At 33.7% G+C, this 18550-nt stretch overlaps 1 protein-coding gene across 10 annotated transcripts; it reads right to left on the reverse strand.

The window, feature by feature from the left end:
- Positions 1–1675: 1675 nt before the first annotated feature.
- LOC145100909 (agamous-like MADS-box protein AGL27) lies at positions 1676–18395 on the reverse strand. 10 transcript variants are annotated; one of them, XM_079038043.1, is made up of 7 exons: positions 18007–18394; positions 2870–2959; positions 2729–2793; positions 2497–2645; positions 2255–2336; positions 2094–2135; positions 1676–1952 (listed from the first exon to the last, which is right to left on the reverse strand). In XM_079038043.1, the coding sequence occupies exons 1-3, from the start codon at positions 18195–18197 to the stop codon at positions 2736–2738; spliced, it is 339 nt and encodes a 112-aa protein (XP_078894169.1). In that variant the 5' UTR covers positions 18198–18394; the 3' UTR covers positions 1676–1952; positions 2094–2135; positions 2255–2336; positions 2497–2645; positions 2729–2735. The 10 variants fall into 10 exon arrangements, with proteins under 10 accessions (XP_078894169.1, XP_078894178.1, XP_078894177.1 ...); XM_079038052.1 differs by lacking the exon at positions 2497–2645 and having other exon boundaries at positions 2862–2959; positions 18007–18395; XM_079038051.1 differs by having other exon boundaries at positions 2255–2645; positions 2862–2959; positions 18007–18395.
- Positions 18396–18550: the final 155 nt, after the last annotated feature.

Genomic DNA, 18550 nt, shown 5'->3' on the forward strand with positions numbered 1-18550 from the left:
AATGGAGCTTAACTGTCAAAGGGGTGTTTCGTGGACATCTCTTCTCTTATACTAATGATGTGCAATTATTGATCATGATTTTGCTGGTATGACCTACGCCAAACTTTTTTCTTGACGCGAACATTTCATGCAAAAAGAATGTAAGAAACTTTACTACTATGAACCAAATAGACCCTTGTTAGATGGGGTTCGTCTTGTTGCAAATTATGGGGACTAAAATATTTGTTTATTTTGACCAGAGTGGTAAAATATTTGTTTATGTTGACCATATTGGTAAAATATTTGACTTCGGAACATTGTACATTCTAAGATATGTCAACCCAAAATGTAAGTTTCTTCTTATCATACATATTCTGAGTTACTTTTATGTCAAGTCTCATCATATTTTATGACTTTCCGTACAAAATAGTCATTTTTTCAAAGAAACATTTTATTATTATTCTTAACAAACTTATACCCAGTGCTTGGTTTTTAGAATATCACTTTAATGCCTACCTTTAAACACTAGACAAATTAATGGTTGACCCCTAGTGATACTCCACATTTCAAGCTATGATTGTTGAACATATAATGGTGCGGATGTGATTATTAAGAACCTGCATTGTTCGGTAATGTCAATAGTGACAAGGCTTCAAACAAATTTATATTAAAATAAAGGGTACTTTTAGTTTAGGTTTATAGTATAGTTATATTTATTTTAATATTACTATAAATATAAAAAATAAGAACTATATATTTTATAATTCGTTTTAAGAGAAAAAGTCAAAAAACGGCTGATATCTCAAATCATTTTTTCCAAGATTCAAGTGAAATTTAGTGAGTTCCTTTAAATATGTATCATACCTCAATGGGCATGTTCATTATTTAAATAAGAAATTTTACAACAAATAAAGTCAAACAAAAATATTGACATATATAACAATTTATTGTGCAAATAAAGCCAAATACCTGCATTATTCGTCATAGATTAGATGATAGCGAAATAAAAAATCATTACTTTAAAGAAAGTTAAGGCTTTTATACCTTCTAATTAGGTAATTCAGGAATGGGCAATTCGGAAATTAGGTCATATAAAATAACTCATATAATTTGTGATATTTTAGTTAATATCCCTAAAATACTAGATCTTCTTTATAATTAAAAAATATAGTTTAATAGTAGTTCTTACTTCTTATACCGTTTCGTTTTTTTCAAGCGGAAAAATAAAAAAATTAATGATATAGTTGTTTAGTTACATAACGACACATGAACCAACTAATACTTGATCCCTCAACAAACAAATTAATGCTTGCCCCCTAGTAGTAAACTTTCGTCTTGGGCTATGATTCTCTGGTAATGACACATGGACCAATTATATACTTATTATAGACTACGTGGATATCCGTGACTTATAAAAATCTCCACATTATTCAAAATAGGATTTGCTATGATAAGTTTAGATGTTCTCGATTAGGCAAATCCCCATTCTCTAATACAACTTTCTATAATTATAATAATGGCTGTGGGTGACCACTGACCAATAATAATAATATATAATAATAATACTAAAAAGAGTATGAGTGAGGTTTCTTCATGGTTAATTAAGCTCCGATGCTGGGCATATGTATGTATGATAGTTATCGTAGCTTTCTTTCTAAAAGACGCACGCCTAACTAACTGTAGGAGCTTCATTCAATTCGTCGACAATTAAAGATAAACTTTATTAATTGCTGAACAAAAAAATTAATGTGCTTCAACAACAGCCTACACAAGAAAGAGTCTGATCCGGTGATAGATATAAAGATATTTATATTGATTTGTAGGAAGTAATTGTTAATCCTTGAAGAGAGGGAGTGTTAGAAGTTGTTGGAGTGGATCTGTGGTCTGGTGGTGGCAACAATATTGGTTAGCTGCAGACCACCTCCTCCACCACCACCGTCCTCAACATCATCTGTCTGGTTTGCCACCTGCAACTGTAAGTCAACAGCATTTCATCTCCAATGAAAACTAGACATGTTTTCATGGAAACTATATATATGCTCTTTTCTTTTCGACATAAACAACCGAGGAAAATCTTTGCAATTTTCATGTTAATAAGATATTTACGTACGTACCTGCTGCTTCAGTTCTTTCTTTTCCTCGCTTAATTTCCTTTCCTGCATTTTGTCAAGCTTGCTTCATAAGACACCTATTTAATCGTATTTTTATTTTATTTGAGACAAAAAAAAAAAAAAAAAAAAAGGAGCCATGAAGGTCGTAAAAAATAAAAACCGACCTTAATTAAAAACAATCAACAATTTCCATATGCATACCAGCTGTTCATGAAAGCTTGATATGCGCTCCATCATTACCTGTGGCTGTGCAAACAAACATTATTTATTGTCAATCCTCAAACATTATATATATACAAGAAACATCCATCAATTCTGTTTTCATCAACTTTCCAATATAAAGTACGTATAAACAGAACAGAGCATCATATATACCACAAAATAATAAAAACAAAAAACTAATTACAAGACAAATTCAGGAGATCCAGATGGATTGAACAATTAAACTGGGAGCCAGATGTCTAGAACGTGTATGCATAAGAGCAGCATTATATAAGTTCCTCCTCTAACTCTGTCATGTCACTCACAGATACCTTATTTCCCTCTTCATCAACCCTGTCAAGTCAACCTCTGGGCCGGATTAACCTCCATATATAATAATAGATACTCATACACATATTATAGATATGTGTATATACCTTCTTATTACTGACTGTAGAAGCTCATTGCATGTTTGGAATCTTGTACACGTGTTGTTAATTTCCTGTGTAATGAAAAATATGATCAAAAGACTGAATACAAAATTTAAATGATAGAGCACAAATTACTTACTTACTCACCATATTATCTTGGGAAGCCCCTTCTTGGGTGCTTCTCTCTTCTGCCTCAAGGCAGCTTTTATGATATACCTGGAAACCATAACCTCCACACTGAACAATAAATAGCTAGTCAGTCAGATAATCAACCATTTTAGGTCCATTGATTTGTTCCACAATTCTATTTAAGGTAAACTTTTAGTTATTTCTTTATTTTTATCTTGGTGAGAAGTTATTGCCACATCAAGCTAAGGTGTATATATATTGAGTAATGATAACAAGAATGTATAACTGTTCTTTGGCTATATATGCAGATAATAAGGAGACTGGTAGGCCCATTATATATCTATCTCATCCGGATTTCTGGAATATCAATCAGAATTGCATTAAAAAAATGGAACCCAAGGCCTAAAGAAACATAATGTGATGTGGGAAGTAGCGGAACAACGGATTTCTTCTGCTGATGGAGCAGATCATGAGTCAACCAAAGTACAGTGAACTGGAAGAAGTTTGGTTTTCAAAGTTGGTCAGATTTTTTTCTGGAAATTAATTAGCCCTAAAAATATATGAACAGCTGTATTATTTATAGCTTTTCTGGTGCCAAGGAAGGATAAGCCCCACACTAAAGACTAAAGACTGAACCATATATAGCCAGTAATTAGATTGCAACCATAATATTAAACCTATTGACAAAAGTTAGCCCAAAACCAAAGTGTGGCCCATCAACTATAAAGCCCACGACATTACTTGAACAAGATCTGTTGTTGCAATTAATTCCTAAAACTATAAAGGATAAATGATGATGTTCAGGTACCAGGTAAGGTTGAAAGAAAAACCAAACTTTGGTGCAGATGCTCACACCCCAGTAGGTAATGTTAGTGTACAAACAACAAATATAATAATAACATACAAACATAAGGGTAAGGGATCTAACTAGGAAAAATTCATCTTGTATTTCATGTCTTCAATTACAACGAACTAAAAGAGAATATAAAGTTATTAATTAGCCACTAATTTGCACGTTGGAATTGGAATTTTACATCTCTTTGTTTTTGGTTGTCAAATTCCGTTTCATATTCCAATACCATTGACATCTCTCATTCCTTCTTCCACAACATTCTATGAACCAAAATCCCCACACTTAGCATAAAACTGATGACAAGTATGATACCATTACCATTTCATACTAACAACCAACTTACATTCTAACACCACTTGTTCCAATATACTGAATAATGAGAGACTCGAGATGGAACAATCTCTATGTGTGGTTTCATTTAAGGAACTACAATTTTGGAAGATTTTTCGATTTTTGGTAGTGTGTTTTGGGGTTATTTAGAAGTCCTGAATTTAAGAGCCTATTGGTGTTTTCATTTTAACTACCTTTTTAGTTTTTTCATTGTTCCCTTTTATTCATCAAGTAGTTTCCTTTTGCATCTCCAGTGGTTGTTGACAAATGGAAACTCAGGTATTGCTTTCGGCTATAAACATACAACTTTGTACAATGTTGAAGTACATATAAATGGAGAAAATCAAACTATTGAGGATGTGGTTGCATTGAATTTGTTGAACCAACGGTTTTAATGAATGTCTATGTTGGTTTCTGTGAGTCATGTGTATTCGGCAAATAGAAAAATATTATTCATGCAAAGATGGGGACATCACCAAAGGCTAGTAGATAGGAGTTGGTTCATGTTGATGTATCTACAATAGTTTCATCAACAGAAAGATCGCAGTACTGTTGATTCCATCACATAATGGTATAGGTTTATTTTCAACAAGATAAATATCATGTCTTCACTCCATTAAGAGGTGGAAACGAGTTGTTGAGAACGAGAAAAATATAATTAAAGTGTGTAGTTTGATAATCAAGGTGAATACATCATCAAAAGTTTTGTTGGGGACCTTTAGAGCTAATAGGGTTCAAGATTCCAAAGGTAGAATGACAAGGTAGGGCAATAAGTCTTTCTTGGTTGCTTTGTTTGACATAATGTCAAGCTTGAGATACAAAGCCAATAAATGTGTATCAATGTGTATCAATTGGTTATGTCTTAATTAAAGAATATTCTTAGTTATTGTAAATCCATTATTTATAGGAATTAACTTGGCATTTATAGCTAGGGTACCATGTGTAATTAGCCTATACATAGGATTTTCATCGGACAACATTCGTTAAAACATCATCTCTTCTGGTAGCCTCCTTTTTTGTCTGGGTTGACCCATTCATGGTTAGTGAGATCACTTCAAATGCTTTTACACATCTTATGCCCTCACTAAGCTTAACATCTCCCGTTCTTCCTTTCACAGTCTGTCATTACTAACCATCATACTTTCTATTGATATTACTTTCTTCAATGCTTACAACTTGTTATGATGTACGTCATGATGAAAATAGTGGAAAAGGAAATGATGGATTGAATATTTAGGTCAAAATGCATGATTGGCACTCTAGTTATGTCCAAAAATGGGACAAAATGAGAAATTTACATAATTCTAGTATAAAGAATAAGGTAAGAGATATAAGACTTAATTAATTGATAAACCCCCACTAACTCAAGTTTATGGAAGAATGAGAGGTCCAAAAGCAAATTCCATCATGGGGCCTGTGACATCAACCAATTAGCTCCCTAGAATGGGCTGGAAATCATTTGTTATGCTTTAGTATCCTAAATAATTATGTCATGCCCACTATCTCTACAGTTTGGCCAATTTTGATTGGGGATAACTTTTGTGGTCTTGTTGTACTGTCTACCTGGTAGTCCAAACTTTAAGAGTATTTATAGTTATTTTATTCTCTTATTATAGGTGTGAAGAATTTTGTAAAACGTCTCTGACACCTCTCGAATGTGGAAGAATCATTAATATCATCTTTTAGAAATTGTCAGTAACTTCTTGTTCTTATTTTTATTGTTGTATCCTAGGTGAGGTCCTATCAAGGTCTCATTAATTGGTATCAAAGCATGGCTAGTTTTGGGAAGAACACATGTGTGGCAAAAAAAAGACCTCAAGAACCATTGAAGAAAGATGGATCTAATACTAGGGAAGATGGATAAAGGTAAAAGCTCTGAAGTCAACAACTCTGGTTTGGTAACACCTAACTCAAACCCCTAAATGAAGAACATTGGATTCGAGGGAGGTCTAACAAGGGTCCGGGGGTGGAGGTTCTGGGTTGGTTTTTGGTTCCTTTGATGGAACATACATATGGAGAGGGAGATTTTGATTACAAACATCATAAGGTCGATATGTCTCTATTTGATGGTACAAACCCTAATGGTTGGATCGTGCAAGCTGAGAGATACTTTGCAATCTATAAACTCATCAACGAGGAACAAGTAGAGGCCGACATTCTCAGCCTTAGCAGAGACGCCCTATCCTGGTTCCGGTGGTCCAACAAGCAGAAAACGATCGACACTTAGGAAGGTATGAAATCTCTTTTTCTCCACAATTTTCGGTCTCTTCGTGGAGGAACCTATATGAACAATGGGTTTCGCTTGAGCAAACCAGGACGATAGGTGACTATATACGTCGATTCATTGAATTGTCGGCGTGTTTAGATGACTTTTCTGAACCGGTAACCATGGTGACGTTCATCACAGGGGACTCAAGCCCAACATCACTAGTTCAATTGAGTTCAATATGATGTCATATTTGGAATGAAATGGTTACAAACTCTTGGAACCATTTAAACCAGTTGGATGAATCAAACAATTGAGTTCAATATGGGAGATCAATGGGTGAAATTTCAGGGATAATGAGCTTTGGGAAAAACTCTTGCATCTCCAAGAGAAGTTCCCACATTCATAAAACAGGTCTTGGATAAATTCAAGGGTCTTTATCAAGTTCCCACAATGATCTAATGCTCAGATCATATTAACAGAAGGAACACCTCCCATCAATGCGCAATCGTATAGATACCCACTTCCATAAAGGAGAGATTGAGAAAATGATCAAAGACATGCTAACAGCAAATATCATTCAGCCAACTAACAGTCCCTACTCTAGCCCAATCATTTTAGTGAAAAAGAAAGACGTATCATGGTGGTTATGTGTTAATTATAGGGCCCTCAACAGGGCGACGATTCCCGACAAGTTTCGTATTCTGGTCATTGATGAATTACTTGACGAGCTACATGGATCGGTGATTTATAACAAGTTGGATCTTAGATCATGTTACCATCAAATACGAGTTCGGGTGCAAGACATCCCTTAAACCACCTTTAGAACTCACGATGGTAATTACGAGTTCAAAGTCATGCCCTTCGGGCTCACGAATGCCTCGGTTACATTCCACTCTTTTGATGAACGGCGTTTTCCACCCTTAACTTCGAAAATCATACTCGTGTTTTTCGATGACATTCTCATATATAGTACTAGTAAGGAGATACACAAGTCCCTGTTGGGTTAATCGGTTTGTTTAATGGGTTAACGAGCGAGCGGGTCGTATATCATGTGTCACTGGTGGATTCGGATCAACAGACAACCTGGTCTTTAGTTGACCAAGTTTGGAGAAAATAATGTGGCTTAGTAGCCACCTCATTAGTCTCACATGTTTTGCTATCTTTTAGCTTTTTTCTTTTATGTGGTGTATGTTAAATAGGTGTAGTATTTTCTCTTTTGGCGTATCAGATAAAAAGAAAATTGGAAAACTTCTCCATCTCCTTCCATTTGTTGCAACTTTGATTTCATATACATACATGAGTGTTGTGTGGAGTGTGGGACATGAACCTACAGTCCCACCTCACAAAAACCTTAGAAATCCTCTAAGAAACATCTTACTTCTTAATCTTAAAAAGTGAGAATTGGGACAACCCTAGGTGTCATACCTAGAACATGAAATCTCAACTCTTGGAGTATAGGCTGAGGGGTCCAAAGTAAGGGCAATGGTAGGTGGCCGAATCTAAAGAACACAAAGGAATTAATGCGCTTTTTAGGCCTCAAGAGTTACTACCGCAAGTTTGTTAAGGGCTATGCAGGAATTGCTACACCCTTGGCGGACTAGCTTAAAAAAGACTGTTTCGTGTAGAGTGATACAGCCGAACAAGCATTTCAACGCCTCAAAACTGCTATGATAAATGTCCCTGTTTTAAACATGTTGGATTTCAAGAAGAATTTTGTGGTGGAAACGGATGCTTCGGGGTTCGGTCTCGGGGAAGATTTGACATAGGAAAACCACCTAATAAAATATTACATCAGTAGCCTCGGAACAGGCTAGAATGAAATCAATTTATGAAAAAGAATTGATGGCGATCGTTAAGGTTATGCTTAAATGGAGAACATATCTTTTAGGGAGAAGATTCATGGTGGAAACCGATCAATTGAGTCTCAAGTAAATCCTCAAACAGTAGGTCATCAGGAGTGAGTATCAAAGGTGGGTGACCAAATTAATGGAATTCACGTTTGGCATTATTTATCGTCCTGAAGCAAGCAATCGTGTAGCGGATGCCATCTCAAGAAAAGATCTTGTCACAAGCTACAATTCTTTAAGCATGTGGTTCTGGAAAAATCGGGACAAACCTAAAGAAGAAATAGCAAGATATGACCTTCTAACCAAAATGAAGGCATACTTGATTGAAGACCCACAGTTGCATAAGGGAATTTTTGTGTTCTAAGGGAATTTACTCTTCAAAGAGATACTAGTGATACCACCTAAACCTCATCTTCTTCCCGAGATCATTACAGAATATCATGATTCGCCAATCAGAGGTCATTCTGAAGAGCAGAAAACCTACAATGCAGCCATTGCGGAGGTATTCTGGTCCGGAATGAGAACTACAATAATAGAGTATATTAAAAAAATGTGAAGTCTTCCATAAAAATAAAACCCTCATAACTCACCTGTTGGTTTTCTTCAATCCATTCCCTTCCCTATGCAAACTTGGGATGAAGTCACGATGGACTTCATCGAAGGCCTTCCGAGATCCAAGGGTTGGGATACCCTGTGGGTGGTGGTGGATAGGTTGAGTAAATATGGCAAATTTATCCCACTTCGACATCCTTTTTCTGCTGCAACCATAGATGACAAGTTTATAAAGGAGGTCGTCCGGTTGCATGGTCTATCCATATCTATAATCAGTGACAATGACAGGGATAGGATTTTTGTGAGTCAATTCTGGCAAGAAATCTTTCGACTTCATGGGGTGGATCTGAAATGAAGCACCGCCTACCACCCACAAACAAATGGTCAGTCAGAGGTGGTAAACAAGTGCTCAAAACATATCTAAGATGTTTGCGTTCAGAAAAACTGAGGTGTTGGGCCAAATGGTTATCATGGGCAAAATTTTGATACAATTCATCATACCATTCAACAACAAAATGCACCATGTTCAAGGCTTTATATGGGTGAGATGGCAATCTACTATAGTCGATTCCATTGATAGAATGTTAGAAGACAGGGACGCAATTCTTGATGATCTAAGGACGAACCTCTTAAGAGCCTATCAAAAATGCAATTCCAGGCTGATCAAAAGAGGGCTGAAAAGAATTACCATGAGGGGGATTTAGTTTATTTGAAACTAAAACCTTATATACAGTAAAGCTTAGCTAGAAGGCGTTATGAACCATTTAAGATTAAGAAGAAGATTGGAAAAGTTGCCTACAAACTCATGCGGCCACCATCAACAAGGATTCTTCCTACCTTTCATGTATCACAACTTCACCCTGCTTTTAGAGTTCCTGAAATGATATCAGAAATACAATGCACCTAGTACCCCTGGATATTGAATTTAAGTTAACGGTGAAGACCCTCAAAGGAATACGAAACAGGAAAGGAAACCACACAAATGAGCTTGAAGTTCTAATCCAATGGGAAGGATTGTTCGAGGTGGAGCCAACTTGGGAAGATGTTGTGATATGCTGGAGACGGTGGTATTGAGGTTGTCGGTGGGTTTCGTGTAGATGCCTTCTCCTGATATCATAGTACAAAAAAGGAAGATAGATCGTTAGTCGATGTCCGAGAGGGGCTCCAGGGACGAAGCTCCAACGATCTAGTCAGTGTATGTACTAAAAGAGAAAATGTATTCACAGGAAAAAAAGTTATGTTCCCTCTTTGCGAGGAAGAAGGGTCCTTTTATACCTGGTTTGAGAGGTATGTGGGCCTAACTGATTCTGTTGGACATTTCTTCGTGGGGCGTAACATGGCAAACTCCTACCAGAAGATCCTTCGTCACGCCCTTTTTGCATCCTCTCCTCATTGGCTAGAAGAGGATCTTTTTAGTTATTACGGAGATCGTTGCTATCGTCTGATGAGCACGTGGGACGCTCTGAATGGTCCCATGCTCACTGGGGTGTTATTCCTTGGTGAGGAGATTATAGCGCTGCTCTGAACCATAATCGTCACGCATGTGTCATTCGCGCTGGCGAAGATCCGACCTTGGTCTCGGACTTGGTCCGACTCGGTTCAGCTCTGGCTAGGCCCGATATTAGTTTTGACTTCTTTTTTTGACGTTTCCTCTGAGGGATACGTTAACATAAGACTTTTCCAACTTAATGGAGCAATTCCTTGATTTTCACCTTGAGGTCAATGTGAAAGTTTGGGTAGATGATATTGATAAACCCCCACTAACTCAAGTTTATAGAAGAATGGGAGATCCTAAAGCAGGTTCCACCATGGGACCTGTGACAGCAACCAATTAGCTCCGTGGAATGGGCTGGAGATCATCTGTTATGCTTTAAGATTCTAAATAATTATGTCACTCCCATTGTCTCTATAGGTTGGCTAATTTTGATTGGGGGACAACTTTTGTGGTCTTGTTGTCATGTCTACTTGGTGGTTCAAACTTTAAGAGTATTTATAGCTAGTTTATTCCCTTGTTATAGGTGTGAAGAATTTTGTAAAAGGTCTACGACCCTTAGAGAGTTTTCCACATCTCAAATGTGGAAGAATCATTAATATCATCTTTTAGAAATTATTAGTAACTCCTTGTTCTTATTCTTATTGTTGTATTTGAGTGAGGTCCTATCAAGGTCTCATCATTAAACCTACCTTCAAGTATAACAATCCTATTAGAACCTTGAAGTCCTAAAAAGATAGGAAAACAACAGTTATATGCAAGGATCTAGTAAAATAATGCAAAATGGGACAATATATTAGAAAATAGTGCCAAACATGTCTTATGTATTATATTGTTGTATATATTATATTTAGACATGTTATGATATATTAGAGGTAAAATGGTGCAAAGCATTTAGGGTTTGGACATGAATATGAAAAAATAGCAAAGTAGGTTGCTATATTTGGAAAAAGATACATAATAATTAACTATGGTTTGAAATTGTGTAATTAATGAGCATATGATAGAATTATTGTTGGGACTTGGAAGTCATACATGGAAACTATCAAGAAACATTACACAAGCATTAGATAAGACTTGGAAAGCATGAGGAAATCAAAAAACAAAAATCTCATAGATGTATTCGGTTTGTATAAGTATACCCCTTGAATTTTGATAGTAAATTTCAATCTTCAGTACTCCCTATTAGTTGTTTCTTGATTCTAATGTGTAGCTAATATAAATATGAAGAAGTAGCAAAAAGAATCAACTCATTTGGAGTTATGGACACAAGATGGGATTGTTTTTTCCTCGGTCTGAGTTACTAATTAGGTTTTGCCAATAGCTTAGCTCGGTTCATGCCCATTTATCCTTAGATCTACTTGGTCTGCTCTAGTCGACCGGCCAGAATCTTTGACTCTAAGATTATAGCTCATTACAACCCATTTTCACTAGAACTTTTTAAGACTTGTATGTTTGACCAAAGTTGTAATTTTAGATTTTTGCTTTGAGGCAAAAAAGGAGGTTAGAAGAATGGAAACAAAATCAAGCTTTTTCACAAAAAACGATCAAATGTAAATGATCTTAAACTCTTCATTAACATGTCTGGTTGTAACAATAACATATTATTCAAGCTTAAATTACTGATTTATAGCACTTGGTCAAGAACCATTAAATCATCAATAATGGAGATTGAATCATGAAAATTGATGAAAGGAGAATTATAACATTAACCATAGTTTTGGACAATTGTTTGGAATGTTGGAATGGATATAAATAGCGATGCATTAGGTAAAATAAACATGTAACGAGTTGTATTTGGTATTCAATATAATGATTTAGGCGATGGTCATTGATAAATGGAAGTTCAACTTTAATTATGGATTAAATGATTGTTATTAGAGTTAGCTTATTATGAGTTAAATTTAATGTGTAAATCACACTAGCACTTAGATTTTGCAATTATAACACTGCAAAGCGATGTTATAGAAGTGAGGGACAATAATGGGAAAATATGAGAATAATGGTATAGTATTGTTGGAACAAACTTGTGAATTGCTAAACAAGTATATTGTATCTATTGAATAAGATCAAAGGAAGGTTGGAACAATGGCACAAGGCAAGGACAAGGGAAATAATAGTAGTTAGTTGAGACTAACTACAAAAGGTGAGTACATGTGGATTTTTTCCTTTTGGGATATGTGATATAAGTAGAAGTAATTGTCATAAACTGCTTTATAAAGTTATAAAGTATCTGAGAAAAGTAATGTATTTTAATACTTTGGAATAGTATTTGATAAAAGCAAAATATTTTTGATACTTTTGAAATATTTTTGGTATAAATAAAGTATTTTAATACTCTTGAATAGTTTTAGTATAGAATGAAGTATTTTGATACTTTTAGATAGTATTTGATAAAAAGAAAGTATTGTGATACTCTTGAATAGTAGTTGAAAAAAATAAAGTATTTTGATAATCTTGAATGATATTTAATAAAAGAAAAGTATTTTGATACTCTTGAATAGTAGCATATAAAAAAAATATTATGATACTCTTGAATTGTATTTGATGAAAGTATAATTTGTTGATACACTTGACTATTATAGGTAGAAGTTTGAATATGTTTTAGATTATTTTTATGTTATTTGTAGATCATGTCTTCCATTATTAGATTAAGACTTTATGAATATTTCTTATAAAGTATAATTTGTTGATACACTTGACTATGATAGGTAAAAGCTTGAATATGATTTAGATTATTTTGATGTTATTTGTAGATCATGTCTTCCATTATTAGATTGAGACTTTATGAATGTTTCTTATGTTATGCAAACTCTTATGATAATAATTTTATTCATGGCATCACATGTTATATGATTGAAATTTGCATAAAAGAATAGATGTGCTTATGCATACAATAGATTGCATTTAGCTTGATATTTTGGTCTAGACACATGATTTTCAAAGAAGGGACCTTGAAGATTCTAGTTGTACCACCCTTCATGAGGTATATCTCTATAGTATGATATCATGATAAATTGATCTCATCTGTTTATTAGTGACGAGTAAACATAAAGTATAAAAATTGTGATTAGACTTTATGTATAAATAAAGAATCTATACATAAAGTATCAAAACTGTGATTAGAGTTTATGTACATAACCAAGTGGAAATAAATAAAACTAATGAAGTCGGGAAGGCCTGGCGTTCGAGTTTTAATTACTCAATATTGCATTTGGTTTGTGGTCATGCATTACATTAGGAATTTCACTGGACAGGTAAAGATTTTCATTTTATTATTAAAAGTAAGATTTCTCATTATATTTTGATGAAGATACATGTGTCTAAAACCCATGTAGTTTTTAAATCGCCATGTATTCCATCTTCAAGTACCTAAGATTTGAAAAATGTATTCCTAATAGGTCGACTTTTTGATCCTTAGTTGAAGATGGACCTTTGGAAGTTTGAAAGTGAGAAGCTTAATTAGACAATTACGTATTTTACTTAGACATTTGTAATTGTAATATGATTCACTATGGTTTTTTATATTGGCTGTAACCCCCTTTATAGACCTAACGTCCAAAAATATTTTTGGTGTGACCAAGTTTGGTAATGCTAAAAGACATTATTGCAAATGTTGTCTACTTTTCATGGTTTTAATTTGTATAAAAGATGGTGTGTTACACTTCAGGAAAAAGACTCGAGTAACTCTACCTAGATGAACGACCTCATTGACATTGTGCACTCTGATAAAAATCATTAATGAAGTTTTGAAATAAATGGATAAGATGATGATGGGGCACCTGGGATCTTATGAGAAACTCATCCAACCTGATACCATAGATGAATTACACTTCTCTGATCTTGTAATCGATGAACTCCACTCCTGGTGGTTAATTAGCTTGAAAAACTTCTAGTCTTTGACTCATTCAGTTCCTCATGGTTGATCACTTTCGAGGATGACATGTTCTCCATGTCGAAGGTGAAGTTCCTAATATTTGATGGTGTAGACCCATGTGGATGATAAAGCCATTTGTACTTCTACAGGTACATCAAATTCCCCTCTCATAGAAACTAAAACCCGCTTAAATTTGTATGGATAGGGCTACACTTAACTAATTTACCAAAATCCTAATCAATCATCCCTAAATTGTTTGTGTTAAATTGTAGAATAAACTAATAAAAAGGTTTAATATGACAAAGTTAAGGAACGCTAATGACGCGTTAGGCTCCATATTCAATGAATGTGATATCGAAGTATATATAAAGGAATTCAAAGCACTCTTTGCACTAATCCCGAATCATTAATAAAAACAAGAAATCAGAATAATTCAAAGGGGATTGAAAACTAAGGTACAAAATTTGGTTCAATTTCCTCTAGAAGTTACAAAGCAAAATTTGGTCCAATTTCCTCTACATACAATTTCCTCTCAAGAAAAGTAAACAAGGCCCTCTATCTAGAGAGCAACACTATTAAGCCCTTGGGTATATGCTTAGGCAACATAGACGAGCATAGTAAAGGAGTATAACTCTTATTTGGCCCATTTATGTGTGTGGTTGATATTGTTTACCATTTGGGACCTTTGGATTGCATATTAAGAATTGATTGGCAAAGAACATTAATTGATGTCATGTTTAACTAACAAACACACCAGATTTGATTCTAGAATCATGGAACCTTCTAGAAGTTACAAAGCAACATATAACCCCTATGATCAAAACTAACTAAATAATATATATATATATATATATATATATATATATATATATATATATATATAATACAAATCCTATCTTTATAGTAAATTTACAATACCTAAAATTTGATCAAAGTAACCCACGTATTAGTAATTACATAGTTGAAATTATACTTTTTCTTCTTCGTTGATGTAATTAACCTCGTGTACAATTTTTTCTCCATTTATCTATTGTTACCTCAAATATTAGCCTGATCACCTTTTTCCATTTGATTTTCCATATATATATTTAAATTGGTAGTAAATTTATTTATAGTTTTTATGCAATCTATAATATTTCTATGTTTTGTAAAAATCTTTAAACTTATGTTTGCTAAAATTGATATTTATAGTTTTTCTTTACACAAAGTTATCGTATTAAAATAGTAAAAAAAATCCTCGATTCCCCTCCGGTCCACATTGGGTTGGGGACAGGGATTCATTTATATTCCCCAATGGGGATGAGGATTCGGGGATGGGGATTGGTGTCCCCGGTATTCCCCGGCCCCTTTTCCATCTCTAAGCATACTAGTCCTATTATATTATGCTCTGAAACCCTCACAACAAAACCAACTCAAGGGTCTACTAATTGAATTTGCTTCACTATTCCAAAAGTTGCACAGATTAACACTAAAACAAGCTATCATACTAACTATCAACTTTCGAGAGGTTAAGGATCGATTTGTATAAGGCCTTTAAGTGAAGAAAAACAAATCTACATAGAAGAAACGAACAAAATTAAAATGAACATTGTCAAAACATAAGGTGGAATAAATGTTAAGTAATTTTGAGCATATGATTCGAGGATAGTTATATTTTAGCATAGGTTCATTAATACAAGTTCGTTTACCTTCTTGAGTTAAAAGGAAGTGTTTGTGGTGGTGATTTACACTACATAGTTCACATTTTGGTCATGACCTACTTAAGATTAATGGGTTGATTGTGTTGACTTACTTTTCTCATTATAGATAACAACATACTTTTCACATTTTATGATTTTGATATAGAACATAATTATTCATTATTAATGATACTGATGACATTTGAATATTCAATATAAGATGATATGGTGGAAACCGAAAACACTCTTGTTACCATTAACAATTTTGACGATGACTAAATGTCCCTACTTGATGAGATGATTTTTGTTCAAGTGTTTGCTAACTAGACTTTTGCTGATGTGTTGTACAAATGAAAAGTGTAGTGACAATATGAGCATCGGATGAGATAAAGATGTATGACTTTTGAATTATATATAACAATAGCCACTGATGTGAACCTTACCTTTCATCATGATTGATATGTTCTCTTATATAAACTTCTTTTAGCAACTTTGATGCTAAAAGTATGAGTACTTTGGAAATCCAATTTTAAAAAAAGATGTTTATCTACTAAAAAAAAGTCTTTAACTAGCACATATGATGGATGTTACATTATTTAATTATGTGCATCTTATCTATTTAGTATTTTGATTATAGTCTTTAATTAACATTTTACTTATGCATTTTTTTAAAATCAAAATTTATAAAATTAATAGTTTTTAACATTTAAAAAGAAGGGTTATTTGCAAGAACAAAGAACCAACATACCATTTTTTTTTCTTTAAATAACATTACAAATTTTTTATGAGATATTGACCTCAACAACCACAAAAAGAAAGCCTATCTTACATAACAACCACGTTTCAATAATTTGCATGATATAACCATGTTATTCGAAAATCAAGGTGTTTGGAATTTTCGAATCTATATTCTTTTTAAATGAAAGATTTCGAAGAACCCTTATTTTCAAAGTGGTGTCTTCTATTTAAGGTTTGATATTTTCTTCAAAAATTTGTGAAGAGACATAAGTATGTTTTTTTTTTCTAAAAATCATTTAAATTATATTTTTGAAAATTTTTATCTCATTTTGAAAATCATGAACTTTTTCGAAAATTTTAAGCTTCTTCAAAAATCTCTTTTTCCTTTCACCAATCTTCTTTATTTTTTTTTAAATAGTTTCAAATTCTTTTTGTTAGAGAAATTGCCAAAACAAGATAAATAAAACCAGCAGACTTCCACCAACAACTTATCATACATAATCAGTTAGTATACACTTATCAACTACTTATAATAATTAAATTTGATATAACTAATGCTCATAACACTTATATTAATATTAATCAATAGAAATTTACAAAATAGAATACTTAAATAATTATAGATTAAAAATTTCTAGAAACAAAAGAAATTACAAGAATGAATATCTCATAACTAGGATGGATAACTATTTCTTCCAATCTAATACTATGACAATAACAATATTTTCTAGTTCAACTTTGCCTAATAGAACGGTATGTATGAAAGAGATTCTAGCTTAGCAGTACCAGTTGTAGTCCTTCCTCTTTTAAGTTGAGGGTTCAAGTCCCGTCTGGGACCTAGGTGGTATTAAGAGTAGTTTAGTAGGAGTAGGTTAGATTTGCCGTTCAAAAAAATAAAAAAATAAAATAAAACAAACATAAATTAAGGTCATAATGAATATTGTAAGTTTGTATCAAAATTATGCTAGGGCAAAAACATAATCCCACTTCCAGCCTTCGAGGTCTCATTTAACTAGTAGTTATAATTGTTTTACATCACAGAACACCAAGTCGTGTTAACTTGCAAGATAAAGAAAACCTTTATCAAAGTTCATATATATTAAACTAATTCATAAATATGTTCTATTAATTAATACTTGGAAGTTGCAAACTTCTAACAAAAAACATGCCTAAACAATGAACCGGAAAATAATTACTTGTGCACATATTGAACATGAGTGAACATATACAATTTACTCAGAAAAAATAATCCATAGTCAACTTTACCACTACATGTCCGATGCAAAAAAGCTTGACTATGACTCAGATGACCGAAACCGACTCCCAACTCTTCACAAATTTGAGATTTTAGATAAGACAGGAAATTATGAGGCAATCAATTAGTATATCTCTGCTACATAATTAAATATATATAATTATGCCCTATATATCTTCATTCCGATCGATTGCAGATATATAGCGCATTTATCTTACTAAAGCGTATTGCTTCGTACATGAAGCAGTATAGAGCACAAACTAAATTAAAGGGTAACGAAAAATGCATATCATATTTGAATATAATACAAAACGATGGCTGACCTGTTTGTACCGCCGTTGCAGTGTTCATAGAGCTTGCCACTGGAGGAGAAGACGACGACGGCGACGGCGACATCGCAGAGAACGGAAAGCTGCCACGCTTTCTTGTTCAACCCTGATCTCCTCTTTGAAAACGTCACTTGTCTGCTATTCTTGTCTTCGATTTGCTTCATCTCCAACTTTCTCCGCCCCATCGTGATTCGTAACCCTCTGGGCTCTAGCTCGAAACCTAACCTTTTCAGTTTCGATATGGCCACTTCAATTCTTCGATTCCTTTCTTTTATTTACTTTAAAGAAGGGCACCTCGTCGTTGAAAGCCGCATACCTCCCCGTTCTTGTAGAGTGGTCGTACGTTCGGGACATCTCGGATCTGACGGCAGTACTTATTAGTCTTATCCTTCTATATGAAATTTTACTATCTATATGATTAGTCAGATTCAAATAAATCATAAATTTAAATAATAAATCAAATTACATATGACAACAGTGTATATTTGCATAATTTTATTTTGGACAATAATTTAAGATAATGCTAATAATGATTTAA

The sequence above is a fragment of the Lactuca serriola genome, chromosome 4 (assembly GCF_051521515.1).
Source record: "Lactuca serriola cultivar US96UC23 chromosome 4, Lser_US96UC23_V15, whole genome shotgun sequence".
In the NCBI taxonomy this organism is placed as follows: Eukaryota; Viridiplantae; Streptophyta; class Magnoliopsida; order Asterales; family Asteraceae; genus Lactuca; species Lactuca serriola.